General features: G+C 47.5%; 1 protein-coding gene across 1 annotated transcript in view; it reads left to right on the forward strand.

Moving 5' to 3' along the window:
* Positions 1-6,535, forward strand: part of apbb3 (amyloid beta (A4) precursor protein-binding, family B, member 3) — a 39,335-nt gene extending 32,800 nt beyond the window's left edge. The window contains exons 9-12 of the mRNA XM_072453036.1: positions 1,314-1,397; positions 2,584-2,699; positions 2,776-2,958; positions 6,167-6,535. Coding sequence (XP_072309137.1) covers positions 1,314-1,397; positions 2,584-2,699; positions 2,776-2,958; positions 6,167-6,406 — 623 coding nt within the window. The 3' untranslated portion in view covers positions 6,407-6,535. The remainder of the gene's footprint in view (positions 1-1,313; positions 1,398-2,583; positions 2,700-2,775; positions 2,959-6,166) is intronic.
* The last annotated feature ends 7,731 nt before the right edge of the window (positions 6,536-14,266 follow it).

Below are 14,266 nucleotides of genomic sequence, written 5' to 3' on the forward strand. Positions count from 1 at the left end.
GCCGGAGGTCTGATGACACGACAACAAAGTCGATCATTGACCTCCGGCCTAGGGTGTCCTGGTGCCACGTGCACTGATGGACACTCTTGTGCTTGAACATGGTGTTCGTTATGGACAATCCGTGGCTAGCACAGAAGTCCAATAACTGAACACCGCTCGGGTTCAGATCGGGGAAGCCGTTCTTCCCGATCACCCCTCTCCAGGTGTCACTGTCATTGCCCACGTGGGCGTTGAAGTCCCCCAGTAGAACAACGGAGTCCCCGGTCGGTGCACTGTCCAGTACCCCTCCCAAGGACTCCAAGAAGGCCGGGTACTCTGCACTGCTGTTCGGCCCGTAGGCCGCCACAACAGTGAGAGACCTGTCCTCCACCCGAAGGCGGAGGGACGCGACCCTCTCGTTCACCGGGGTAAACTCCAACACGTGGCGGCTGAGCTGAGGGGCTATCAGCAAGCCCACACCAGCCCGCCGCCTCTCCCCGCGGGCAACACCAGAGAAGTGGAGCGTCCAGCCCCTCTCGAGGAGATGGTTCCAGAGCCCAAACTGTGCGTGGAGGTGAGGCCGACTATATCTAGTCGGTATCGCTCAACCTCCCGCACAAGCTCAGGCTCTTTCCCCCCCAGCGAGGTGACATTCCATGTCCCCAGAGTTAGTCTCTGTGTCTGGAGATCTAGTCGCCGAGGCCCCTGCCGTCGACTGCCGCCCAGAACTCTCTGCACCGGCCCCTTATGGATCCTCCTGCGGGTGGTGGGACCACGGGAGGGCGGCCCCACGTCGCTCTTTCGGGCTGTGCCTGGCCGGGCCCCGTGGGGTAAGACCCGGCCACCAGGCGCTCGCCATGGAGCCCCCATCCCAGGCCTGGCTCCAGGATGGGGCCCCGGTGACGCCGATCCGGGCGACGTAAACTGCCTTGTTCGTATTGTCATCATAGGGGGCTTCTGAACCGATCTTTGTCTGACCCGTCACTTAGGACCTGTTTGCCTCTGGAGACCCGACCAGGGGCTTGAAGCCCCCGACAACATGGCTCCCGGGATCATTCGGGCACTCAAACCCCTCCACCACGTTAAGGTGTCGGTTCAAGGAGAGACTGTCTGCAGATACTGTGTACAAATACTGTGTGCAGATACTATGTACAAATACTGTGTACAAATACTGTGTGCAGATACTATGTACAAATACTGTGTACAAATACTGTGTGCAGATACTATGTACAAATACTGTTTGCAGATACTGTGTACAAATACTGTGTAAAAATACTGTGTGCAGATACTGTGTACAAATAATGTGTAAAAATACTGTGTGCTTGTTTCCACAGTCCAGCGTGTGGAGCAGGTGCAGCAGCAGGTGCAGAAGTTTCCTGTCAAATACGTGGGGAACCTGCCAGTGTCCAGAGCCATGGGTCAGATTTATATATATATATTATATATTATATATTTCTCCGGAGGTCATCGACGGGTATCGGCAGGCCAAGCGAGCTGCGGCTCGTGCTGTCGCAGAGGCAAAAACCCGGGCCTGGGAGGAGTTCGGGGAGGCCATGGAGGAGGACTATCGGTCGGCACCAAAGAAATTCTGGCAAACAGTCCGGTGCCTCAGGAGGGGGAAGCAGTGTCTCACCAACACCGTTTACGGTGCGGGTGGAGGCCTGCTGACCTCGACTGGGGATGTCGTCGGACGGTGGAAGGACTTTGAGGACCTCCTTAATCCATCAGTCACGTTTTCCGAAGAGGAAGTAGAGACCGGGGACTCGGAGGCTGGCTCATCCATCACCCAAGCTGAAGTCACCGGATAAGCGGCAGAAAATGGATGGATGGATTATATATTTATTATATCAAGAATATGACAATTATTCTCACACACAGTGAATCAGAGTCTGAGTGACATGAATGTAATTCTTAAACATTAGTAACATAACCCGCTCCCTCATTGGCCCAGGAGGGGTCACTGGTCCAGGAGGGGTCATTGGTACAGGAGGGGTCATTGGTCCAGAAGGGGTCACTGGTCCAGGAGGGGTCATTGGTACAGGAGGGGTCATTGGTCCAGAAGGGGTCACTGGTCCAGGAGGGGTCATTGGTCCAGGAGGGGTCACTGGTCCAGGAGGGGTCACTGGTCCAGGAGGGGTCACTGGTCCAGGAGGGGTCATTGGTCCAGGAGGGGTCACTGGTCCAGGAGGGGTCACTGGTCCAGGAGGGGTCACTGGTCCAGGAGGGGTCATTGGTACAGGAGGGGTCATTGGTCCAGGAGGGGTCACTGGTCCAGGAGGGGTCACTGGTCCAGGAGGGGTCATTGGTACAGGAGGGGTCATTGGTCCAGGAGGGGTCACTGGTCCAGGAGGGGTCACTGGTCCAGGAGGGGTCATTGGTACAGGAGGGGTCATTGGTCCAGGAGGGGTCACTGGTCCAGGAGGGGTCACTGGTCCAGGAGGGGTCATTGGTACAGGAGGGGTCATTGGTCCAGGAGGGGTCATCGCCGTGTTATCTGGACAATGTTTTAGACTCAAGGGTCATTCTCAATCTGTGGACCTAGTCTGAGAACTCAGAGTAAGCGGGGTGGAGCCTCCTGATAACAGCCTCTCCTGTTTGGTTCAGGGATGGAGGTTCTGAATCGTGCCATCGAGAGCCTCATGACGACCTCTGACCCTGATGAGTGGGACAACGCCCAGATCCATGTGACCCACAGCAGCCTGTCCCTGTGGAGAGGAGAGGTACTGCACCTGTCGAGGGAGGGCATCTGACTCTGTGTGGCAGGAGGCAGGGCATCTGACTCTGTGTGTGTTGCAGGAGGAGGGGCACCTGGCTGAGCTGTGGGCGTGGCCGGTCCGCTCGCTCACCTTCCTGGGGGTGGGGCAGGACTCACACACTTTCGCTGTGATCGTCGACAGAGACCAACAATTCCAATGTCACGTCTTCTACTGTCGTCCTCACGCAGGCGACGTGAGCGAAGCCGTGCAGGCGGCGTGCATGGTACGAGTACTACGAGTACTACGAGTACTACCAGTACTACCGGTACTACCAGTACTACCGGTACTACCAGTACTACGAGTACTACGAGTACTACGAGTACTACGAGTACTACCAGTACTACTGGTACTACCAGTACTACGAGTACTACCAGTACTACGAGTACTACCAGTACTACCGGTACTACCGGTACTACCAGTACTGGCAGTACTACCAGTACTACCGGTACTACCGGTACTACCGGTACTACCGGTACTACCAGTACTACCAGTACTGCCAGTACTACCAGTACTACGAGTACTACCAGTCCTACCAGTGCTGCCAGTACTACCGGTACTACCGGTACTACCAGTAGTACTGCCAGTACTACCAGTACTACGAGCACTACCAGTAATACCAGTACTACCAGTACTGCCAGTACTGCCATTACTACAAGTACTATGAGTACTACGAGTACTATGAGTACTACGAGTACTACGAGTACTACGAGTACTACCAGTACTACCAGTAATATCAGTACTACCAGTACTGCCAGTACTGCCAGTACAACTAGTACTACCAGTACTACCAGTACTACCAGTACTACCAGTACTACGAGTAATACTACTACTGCTACAAGTGTACTAGTGTACTTGCGTACTAGCGTACAAGCGTACTAGCGTACAAACTTACTAGCGTACTATTGTACTATTGTACTCGCGTACTATTGTACTAGTGTACTATTGTACTGGCGTACTAGTGTACTATTGTACTAGCGTACTAGTGTACTATTGTACTATTGTACTAGTGTACTATTTTACTATTGTACTAGCGTACTATTGTACTAGCGTACTATTGTATTATTGTACTAGTGTACTATTGTACTATTGTACTAGCGTACTAGCGTAGTATTGTTCTAGTGTACTAGTGTGCTATTGTACTAGTGTACTAGCGTACTATTGTACTAGTGTACTATTGTACTATTGTACTATTGTACTATTGTACTAGTGTACTAGTGTACTAGTGTACTATTGTACTAGTGTACTAGTGTACTATTGTACTAGTGTACTAGTGTACTAGTGTACTATTGTACTAGTGTACTAGTGTACTAATGTACTATTGTACTAGCGTACTATTGTACTATTGTACTAGCGTACTAGTGTACAATTGTACTATTGTACTATTGTACTATTGTACTATTGTACCTATTGTACTATTGTACTATTGTACTAGTGTACTAGTGTACTTGTGTACTATTGTACTATTGTACTATTGTACTAGTGTACTAGTGTACTAGTGTACTAGTGTACTATTGTACTAGTGTACTAGTGTACTAGTGTACTATTGTACTAGTGTACTAGTGTACTAGTGTACTATTATACTATTGTACTAGTGTACTAGTGTACTAGTGTACTATTGTACTATTGTACTAGTGTACTAGTGTACTAGTGTACTAATGTACTAGTGTACTAGTGTACTATTGTACTAGTGTACTATTGTACTATTGTACTAGTTTACTAGTGTACTATTGTACTATTGTACTAGTGTACTAGTGTACTATTGTACTAGTGTACTAGTGTACTAGTGCACTAGTGTACTATTGTACTAGTGTACTAGTGTACTATTGTACTAGTGTACTAGTGTACTATTATACTAGTGTACTATTTTACCAGTGTACTAGCGTACTATTGTACTAGTTTACTAGTGTACTATTGTACTATTGTACTAGTGTACTATTGTACTAGTGTACTAGTGTACTATTGTACTAGTGTACTAGTGTACTATTGTACTAGTGTACTAGTGTACTATTCTACTATTGTACTAGTGTACTATTGTACTATTGTACTATTGTACTAGTGTACTATTGTACTAGTGTACTAGTGTACTATTCTACTATTGTACTAGTGTACTATTGTACTATTGTACTATTGTACTAGTGTACTAGTGTACTATTCTACTATTGTACTAGTGTACTATTGTACTATTGTACTATTGTACTAGTGTACTAGTGTACTAGTGTACTAGTGTACTAGCGTACTATTGTACTATTGTACTATTGTACTATTGTACTATTGTACTAGTGTACTAGCGTACTATTGTACTATTGTACTAGTGTACTAGTGTACTATTGTACTAGTGTACTATTGTACTAGTGTACTAGTGTACTAGTGTACTATTGTACTAGTGTACTATTGTACTATTGTACTAGTGTACTAGTGTACTAGCGTACTATTGTACTAGTGTACTAATGTACTAGTGTACTATTGTACTATTGTACTACTGTACTTGTGTACTATTGTACTATTGTACTATTGTACTAGTGTACTAGCGTACTATTGTACTATTGTACTAGTGTACTATTGTACTAGTGTACTAGTGTACTAGTGTACTATTGTACTAGTGTACTATTGTACTTGTGTACTAGCGTACTATTGTACTATTGTACTAGTGTACTAGTGTACTAGTGTACTATTGTACTAGTGTACTATTGTACTAGTGTACTATTGTACTAGCGTACTATTGTACTAGTGTACTAGTGTACTATTGTACTTGTGTACTAGCGTACTATTGTACTATTGTACTAGTGTACTAGTGTACTAGTTTACTATTGTACTAGTGTACTATTGTACTAGTGTACTAGTGTACTAGTGTACTAGTGTACTATTGTACTAGTGTACTAGCGTACTATTGTACTATTGTACTAGTGTACTAGTGTACTAGTGTACTAGTGTACTATTGTACTATTGCACTAGTGTACTAGTGTACTATTGTACTTGTGTACTATTTTACTAGTGTACTATTGTACTAGTGTACTAGTGTACTAGTGTACTATTGTACTAGTGGGCATCACTGGCACTGCCCTAAATTGGTTACGGTCCTATTTGGAAGAAAGGAACTACAAAGTAGTTAGTTAGTAGCAGCTGTGTCTCAGACCACACCCCCCTGACCTGTGGTGAGCCCCAAGGGTCAGTCCTGGGACCTCTTGTGTTCTCTACATGCTGCTGCTCTAGGACAAGGCTCCTCCTACATGACCTTTATTGCATCATATTTGCTGCTCAACCAGGAAATGACTTATTAAAATAAAACATTTAAATATAATGTCGAGTTTTCAAATAAACACAGTAAGTGCAGGATGTGGGCGGGGATAGGGGGTAGGGGACAATAGGATTACACGACTCCTTTAAGAAGTGACCATTATACTTTATATTATGTTGTGTTGCGCCCCCTGTAGGTGCAGTACCAGCGCTGCCTGGTGGCACAGACGCCCCGCCTCAGGCCCAAAGTGAAGCGTGCGGCTTCAGTCGACGCCACGGCAACATCTCTGCATCATTTCCATGGTAACGGCTCAGGCTCCGCCCTCAGCAGCAGTGTCAGTAACATCAGTGGCGCCGGCGTTAGCGTTAGCGGCGTCAGGAGAGTCATGGCCTTTTTGGACACGCTCCGAAACAAACCCACCGTCACTACCTCCTAAGGCCACGCCCACTTCTCCTAAGGCCACGCCCACTTATCCTAAGGCCACGCCCCCAAGATGCTCTTCCTAAAAACGTGTTTCTCCTCCAAAGGACCACGAGGACTACAGGAAGTACACAGAAAAACTACAAAGGACTACAGGAAGTGACCTGCTAAAGAACTACAAGAACTACAAGAACTACAAGAACTACAAGAACTACAAGAACTACAGTGTCTTTACCTGATTCTTATTGAACTTGTTTGAGTCATTTTAAGGAAAGTTTGATCAAAACGAGTTAAATGTGAGAAGAAGAAACAAAAGAGATGTTTTTAGCTCATTTTGGTTCTTTTGACTGACTTGGAGTATTTGTCATATTCAGAGAGTTCACTGACCTCAGAGCTGGGGCAGGTCAGGGTTGTGGGTCACCAGGGTCAGGTTAACAGGGCGAATTGACCCCAACCGCACCCGGGGTCAGAGTTCACCCAACGTAAACCTGACCCAACGACTCCTTCTGGTCACTATGGCAACTTCAGCTGTACTGTGTGGACCTGACCTGGAAAAAGACTGACCTTTGAGCTGCTCCTGACCTTTGAACTGCTCCTAATCCTTTGACCTGCTCCTGATCCTTTGAACTTCTCCTGACCTTTGACCTGCTCATGACCTTTGAACTGATCATGACCTTTAACCTGATCCTTTGAACTTCTCCTGACCTTTGACCTGCTCATGACATTTGACCTGCTCTTGATCCTTTGAACTTCTCCTGACCTTTGACCTGCTCATGACCTTTGACCTGCTCATGACCTTTGACCTGCTCATGACCACATTTACAGCGGCAATACTCACCAGTGACCAGCAGGCGGTGGCTTTCCTCTCTTTAACCCTGTTCAATGTGATAAATGTTCCGTAGTGGAACTTTAACCCTCTTCTCATGGTGACCTCACAAACAGAACGGTTTGTGTGCGACGAGGCCAAAGGCTGAACGCAACAAAACACAACAAAACGCAACAAAACGCAACAAAACGCAACAAAACACAACAAAACGCAACAAAACGCAATAAAACGCAACAAAAAACAACAAAACGCAACAAAACGCAACAAAATGCAACAAAAACGCAACAAAAATGCAACAAAACGCAACAAAAACGCAACAAAAATGCAACAAAACGCAACAAAAACGCAACAAATGCAATAAAACGCAACAAAACGTAACAAAAACGCAACAAAATGCACCAAACGCAAAAAAACGCAATTTTGTTTTCACAAAAACGCAACAAAATGCACCAAACGCAACAAAACGCAACAAAACGCAACAAAAACGCAACAAAAACACAACAAAAACACAACAAAACAACAAAATGCAACAAAACACAACAAAAACGCAACAAAACGCAACAAAAACGCAACAAAAACACAACAAAAACACAACAAAACACAACAAAACAACAAAATGCAACAAAACACAACAAAAACACAACAAAAACGCAACAAAAACAAAACAAAAAATAGCAAAGATGCAACAAAAAGCAACAGCAAAAACATTATTTAAAGCAACAAAAACATAACAAAAAGCAACAAAACCTGGACAAAAGCAACAAAAAGGTCTGTGCAAAGCCTCTAGGCCGCGTTTGAACCTCTCTTTATGTCACGCTAATGCTAATGCTAATGCTAATGCTAATGTCAGACGCTTTATGACCTGGAAACATCAGATTGTGGCTCTTGACAAAGCGAGTGCCATAAACAGGAAACAGCTGTTGCTAACTTCCTTTGCTAGCTTTGTGTTGCTAACGTGCTTTGCTAGCTTTGTGTTGCTAACGTGCTTTGCTAGCTTTGTGTTGCTAACGTGCTTTGCTAGCTTTGTGTCGCTAACGCGTCTCTGATGTGTCACACATGAGCTGCTGCAACACGAGACAAAACTCACAGTTTTGGTTGATTCAGATTCTGAATTATTCTTATGAAACTGAAGCGTTTGACACACTTTTCATCTTTCTGTCAATTATTTTCATGTTTTTAACGACTTTTAGAATGTTTCAAGAAGTCTGCTTGAACCAGGACTAAACCAGGACTAAACCAGGACTAAACCAGGTCTAAACCAGGACTAAACCAGGACTAAACCAGGTCTAAACCAGGTCTAAACCAGGACTAAACCAGGACTAAACCAGGTCTAAACCAGGACTAAACCAGGTCTAAACCAGGACTAAACCAGGACTAAACCAGGTCTAAACCAGGACTAAACCAGGACTAAACCAGGTCTAAACCAGGTCTAAACCAGGACTAAACCAGGACTAAACCAGGACTAAACCAGGACTAAACCAGGTCTAAACCAGGACTAAACCAGGACTAAACCAGGTCTAAACCAGGACTAAACCAGGACTAAACCAGGACTAAACCAGGTCTAAACCAGGACTAAACCAGGACTAAACCAGGTCTAAACCAGGTCTAAACCAGGACTAAACCAGGACTAAACCAGGTCTAAACCAGGACTAAACCAGGTCTAAACCAGGACTAAACCAGGACTAAACCAGGTCTAAACCAGGACTAAACCAGGACTAAACCAGGTCTAAACCAGGTCTAAACCAGGACTAAACCAGGACTAAACCAGGACTAAACCAGGACTAAACCAGGTCTAAACCAGGACTAAACCAGGACTAAACCAGGTCTAAACCAGGACTAAACCAGGACTAAACCAGGTCTAAACCAGGACTAAACCAGGACTAAACCAGGACTAAACCAGGACTAAACCAGGACTAAACCAGGACTAAACCAGGTCTAAACCAGGACTAAACCAGGTCTAAACCAGGACTAAACCAGGACTAAACCAGGACTAAACCAGCACTAAACCAGGACTAAACCAGGACTAAACCAGGTCTAAACCAGGACTAAACCAGGTCTAAACCAGGACTAAACCAGGACTAAACCAGGTCTAAACCAGGACTAAACCAGGACTAAACCAGGTCTAAACCAGGACTAAACCAGGACTAAACCAGGACTAAACCAGGACTAAACCAGGTCTAAACCAGGACTAAACCAGGTCTAAACCAGGACTAAACCAGGTCTAAACCAGGACTAAACCAGGACTAAACCAGGTCTAAACCAGGACTAAACCAGGACTAAACCAGGACTAAAGCAGGTCTAAACCAGGACTAAACCAGGACTAAACCAGGACTAAACCAGGACTAAACCAGGACTAAACCAGGACTAAACCAGGTCTAAACCAGGACTAAACCAGGTCTAAACCAGGACTAAACCAGGTCTAAACCAGGTCTAAACCAGGACTAAACCAGGACTAAACCAGGACTAAACCAGGACTAAACCAGGACTAAACCAGGACTAAACCAGGACTAAACCAGGTCTAAACCAGGACTAAACCAGGTCTAAACCAGGTCTAAACCAGGACTAAACCAGGACTAAACCAGGACTAAACCAGGACTAAACCAGGTCTAAACCAGGACTAAACCAGGACTAAACCAGGACTAAACCAGGTCTAAACCAGGACTAAACCAGGTCTAAACCAGGTCTAAACCAGGACTAAACCAGGACTAAACCAGGACTAAAGCAGGTCTAAACCAGGACTAAACCAGGACTAAACCAGGACTAAACCAGGACTAAACCAGGACTAAACCAGGACTAAAGCAGGTCTAAACCAGGACTAAACCAGGACTAAACCAGGACTAAACCAGGACTAAACCAGGACTAAAGCAGGTCTAAACCAGGACTAAACCAGGACTAAACCAGGACTAAACCAGGACTAAACCAGGACTAAACCAGGTCTAAACCAGGACTAAACCAGGTCTAAACCAGGTCTAAACCAGGTCTAAACCAGGACTAAACCAGGACTAAACCAGGACTAAACCAGGTCTAAACCAGGTCTAAACCAGGTCTAAACCAGGACTAAACCAGGACTAAACCAGGACTAAACCAGGACTAAACCAGGACTAAACCAGGTCTAAACCAGGACTAAACCAGGACTAAACCAGGACTAAACCAGGTCTAAACCAGGACTAAACCAGGACTAAACCAGGACTAAACCAGGACTAAACCAGGTCTAAACCAGGACTAAACCAGGTCTAAACCAGGACTAAACCAGGTCTAAACCAGGACTAAACCAGGACTAAACCAGGACTAAACCAGGACTAAAGCAGGTCTAAACCAGGACTAAACCAGGACTAAACCAGGACTAAACCAGGACTAAACCAGGACTAAAGCAGGTCTAAACCAGGACTAAACCAGGACTAAACCAGGACTAAACCAGGACTAAACCAGGTCTAAACCAGGACTAAACCAGGTCTAAACCAGGACTAAACCAGGTTTAAACCAGGACTAAACCAGGACTAAACCAGGACTAAACCAGGACTAAACCGGGTCTAAACCAGGACTAAACCAGGTTTGAACCAGGACTAAACCAGGACTAAACCAGGACTAAACCAGGTCTAAACCAGGACTAAACCAGGTCTAAACCAGGACTAAACCAGGACTAAACCAGGACTAACCCAGGTCTAAACCAGGACTAAACCAGGTTCAAACCAGGACTAAACCAGGTCTAAACCAGGACTAAACCAGGTTTAAACCAGGACTAAACCAGGTTTAAACCAGGTCTAAACCAGGACTAAACCAGGACTAAACCAGGACTAAACCAGGACAAAACCAGGTCTAAACCAGGTCTAAACCAGGTCTAAACCAGGACTAAACCAGGACAAAACCAGGTCTAAACCAGGACTAAACCAGGACTAAACCAGGTCTAAACCAGGTCTAAACCAGGACTAAACCAGGACTAAACCAGGACAAAACCAGGTCTAAACCAGGTCTAAACCAGGTCTAAACCAGGACTAAACCAGGACAAAACCAGGTCTAAACCAGGACTAAACCAGGACAAAACCAGGTCTAAACCAGGACTAAACCAGGTCTAAACCAGGTCTAAAGCAGGACTAAAGCGATGATTATGTTTGACTTTAGATGAATGTAAGTAGGTTTTGGCCCTGAATCGTTTCTTTTCAAACGTCTCTAAAATCCTTTTGAATGTAAAGATCCACAAACGCACAAACCTGACGTACGTAATGAAACTAAGATGTATTTACGGCAGAAAAGGCTTTTGTGAATGTCGCTGAGAAAACTGCATATCCCAGAATGCTTTGGGCCAGGCTGTGTTTATGATGTCATGTTCAGAAATAACCAAAAATAAAACAAATAAATGAGAAAACAAATGTGTGACGTGTCATTGTATGTGAAAGAAAGGGGAGGAGCTACGGGGAAAGGGGTGTGACTATGGGGAAAGAGGAGTGGCTATAATGCAAGGGGAGGGGCTACAGGAAAATGTCCCAGTGCATGATGGAGACATCAGGACAATATTCTACACAAGACGCGGAGAAGCCGGCAAGCAGGACGCAGACCTGTTCTCCCTTAAGACCTGTTCTCCCTTCAGACCTGTTCTCCCTTCAGACCTGTTCTCCCTTAAGACCTGTTCTCCCTTCAGACCTGTTCTCCCTTCAGACCTGTTCTCCCTTCAGACCTGTTCTCCCTTCAGACCTGTTCTCCCTTCAGACCTGTTCTCCCTTCAGACCTGTTCTCCCTTCAGACCTGTTCTCCCTTAAGACCTGTTCTCCCTTCAGACCTGTTCTCCCTTAAGACCTGTTCTCCCTTCAGACCTGTTCTCCCTTCAGACCTGTTCTCCCTCCTCGCCATCGTCACGGGCAACGTAAGGTCGCTCCAGAACAAGACGACGGAGCTGGCGAGTCTCAGGCGGTCCCAGAGGAAGCACAGGGACAGCACGTGTCTCTTCACGGAGACGTGCTTAACCCCAGAAATACCGGATTCTATTATCGCTTTGATCACTTTCATCTGCTGCGTGCTGATAGGACGAGGGAGAGCGGGAAGAAGAGAGGAGGCGTGGCCTGGCTGTGTTTGTGAATGAGAAGTGGTGCAAATCTGACCATTGTCCGGTGAAGGAGCAGCTGTGCAACAAAGACCTCCTTTGCTAGTGTATGTGGCCCCCTCTGCTAGTGTATGTGGCCCCCTCTGCTAGTGTATGTGGCCCCCTCTGCTAGTGTATGTGGCTCCCTCTGCTAGTGTATATGGCCCCCTCTGCTAGTGTATGTGGCCCCCTCTGCTAGTGTAGTGTATGTGGCCCCCTCTGTTGGTGTATGTGGCCCCCTCTGCTAGTGTATGTGGCCCCCTCTGTTAGTGTATGTGGCCCCCTCTGCTAGTGTATGTGGCCCCCTCTGTTAGTGTATGTGGCCCCCTCTGCTAGTGTATGTGGCTCCCTCTGCTAGTGTATGTGGCCCCCTCTGCTAGTGTATGTGGCTCCCTCTGCTAGTGTATATGGCCCCCTCTGCTAGTGTATGTGGCCCCCCTCTGCTAGTGTATGTGGCCCCCTCTGCTAGTGTATGTGGCCCCCTCTGCTAGTGTATGTGGCTCCCTCTGCTAGTGTATATGGCCCCCTCTGCTAGTGTATGTGGCCCCCTCTGCTAGTGTATGTGGCCCCCTCTGCTAGTGTAGTGTATGTGGCCCCCTCTGTTAGTGTATGTGGCCCCCTCTGCTAGTGTATGTGGCCCCCTCTGTTAGTGTAGGTGGCCCCCTCTGCTAGTGTATGTGGCCCCCTCTGCTAGTGTATGTGGCCCCCTCTGTTAGTGTATGTGGCCCCCTCTGCTAGTGTATGTGGCCCCCTCTGCTAGTGTATGTGGTCCCCTCTGCTAGTGTATGTGGCCCCCTCTGCTAGTGTATGTGGCCCCCTCTGCTAGTGTATGTGGCCCCCCTCTGCTAGTGTATGTGGCCCCCTCTGCTAGTGTATGTGGCCCCCTCTGCTAGTGTATGTGGCCCCCTCTGTTAGTGTATGTGGTCCCCTCTGCTAGTGTATGTGGCCCCCTCTGCTAGTGTATGTGGCCCCCTCTGTTAGTGTATGTGGCTCCCTCTGCTAGTGTATGTGGCCCCCTCTGTTAGTGTATGTGGCCCCCTCTGCTATGTGGCCCCTCTGCTAGTGTATGTGGCCCCCTCTGCTAGTGTATGTGGCCCCCTCTGTTAGTGTATGTGGCCCCCTCTGCTAGTGTATGTGGCCCCCTCTGCTAGTGTATGTGGTCCCCTCTGCTAGTGTATGTGGCCCCCTCTGCTAGTGTATGTGGCCCCCTCTGCTAGTGTATGTGGCCCCCCTCTGCTAGTGTATGTGGCCCCCTCTGCTAGTGTATGTGGCCCCCTCTGCTAGTGTATGTGGCCCCCTCTGTTAGTGTATGTGGTCCCCTCTGCTAGTGTATGTGGCCCCCTCTGCTAGTGTATGTGGCCCCCTCTGTTAGTGTATGTGGCTCCCTCTGCTAGTGTATGTGGCCCCCTCTGCTATGTGGCCCCTCTGCTAGTGTATGTGGCCCCCTCTGCTAGTGTATGTGGCCCCCTCTGCTAGTGTATGTGGCCCCCTCTGCTAGTGTATGTGGCCCCCTCTGTTAGTGTATGTGGCCCCCTCTGCTAGTGTATGTGGCCCCCTCTGCTAGTGTATGTGGCTCCCTCTGCTAGTGTATGTGGCCCCCTCTGCTGGTGTATGTGGCCCCCTCTGTTAGTGTATGTGGCCCCCTCTGCTATGTGGCCCCCTCTGCTAGTGTATGTGGCCCCCTCTGCTATGTGGCCCCCTCTGCTAGTGTATGTGGCCCCCTCTGCTATGTGGCCCCCTCTGCTATATGGCCCCCTCTGCTAGTGTATGTGGCCCCCTCTGCTAGGGTATGTGGCCCCCTCTGCTATGTGGCCCCCTCTGCTATATGGCCCCCTCTGCTAGTGTATGTGGCCCCCTCTGCTAGTGTATGTGGCCCCCTCTGTTAGTGTATGTGGCCCCCTCTGCTAGTGTATGTGGCCCCCTCTGCTGGTGTATGTGGCCCCCTCTGTTAGTGTATGTGGCCCCCTCTGCTAGTG

Source organism: Eucyclogobius newberryi, unplaced genomic scaffold (assembly GCF_026437365.1).
Source record: "Eucyclogobius newberryi isolate DKJ021-1_F unplaced genomic scaffold, fEucNew1.0.hap1 SCAF_192, whole genome shotgun sequence".
In the NCBI taxonomy this organism is placed as follows: domain Eukaryota; kingdom Metazoa; phylum Chordata; class Actinopteri; order Gobiiformes; family Gobiidae; genus Eucyclogobius; species Eucyclogobius newberryi.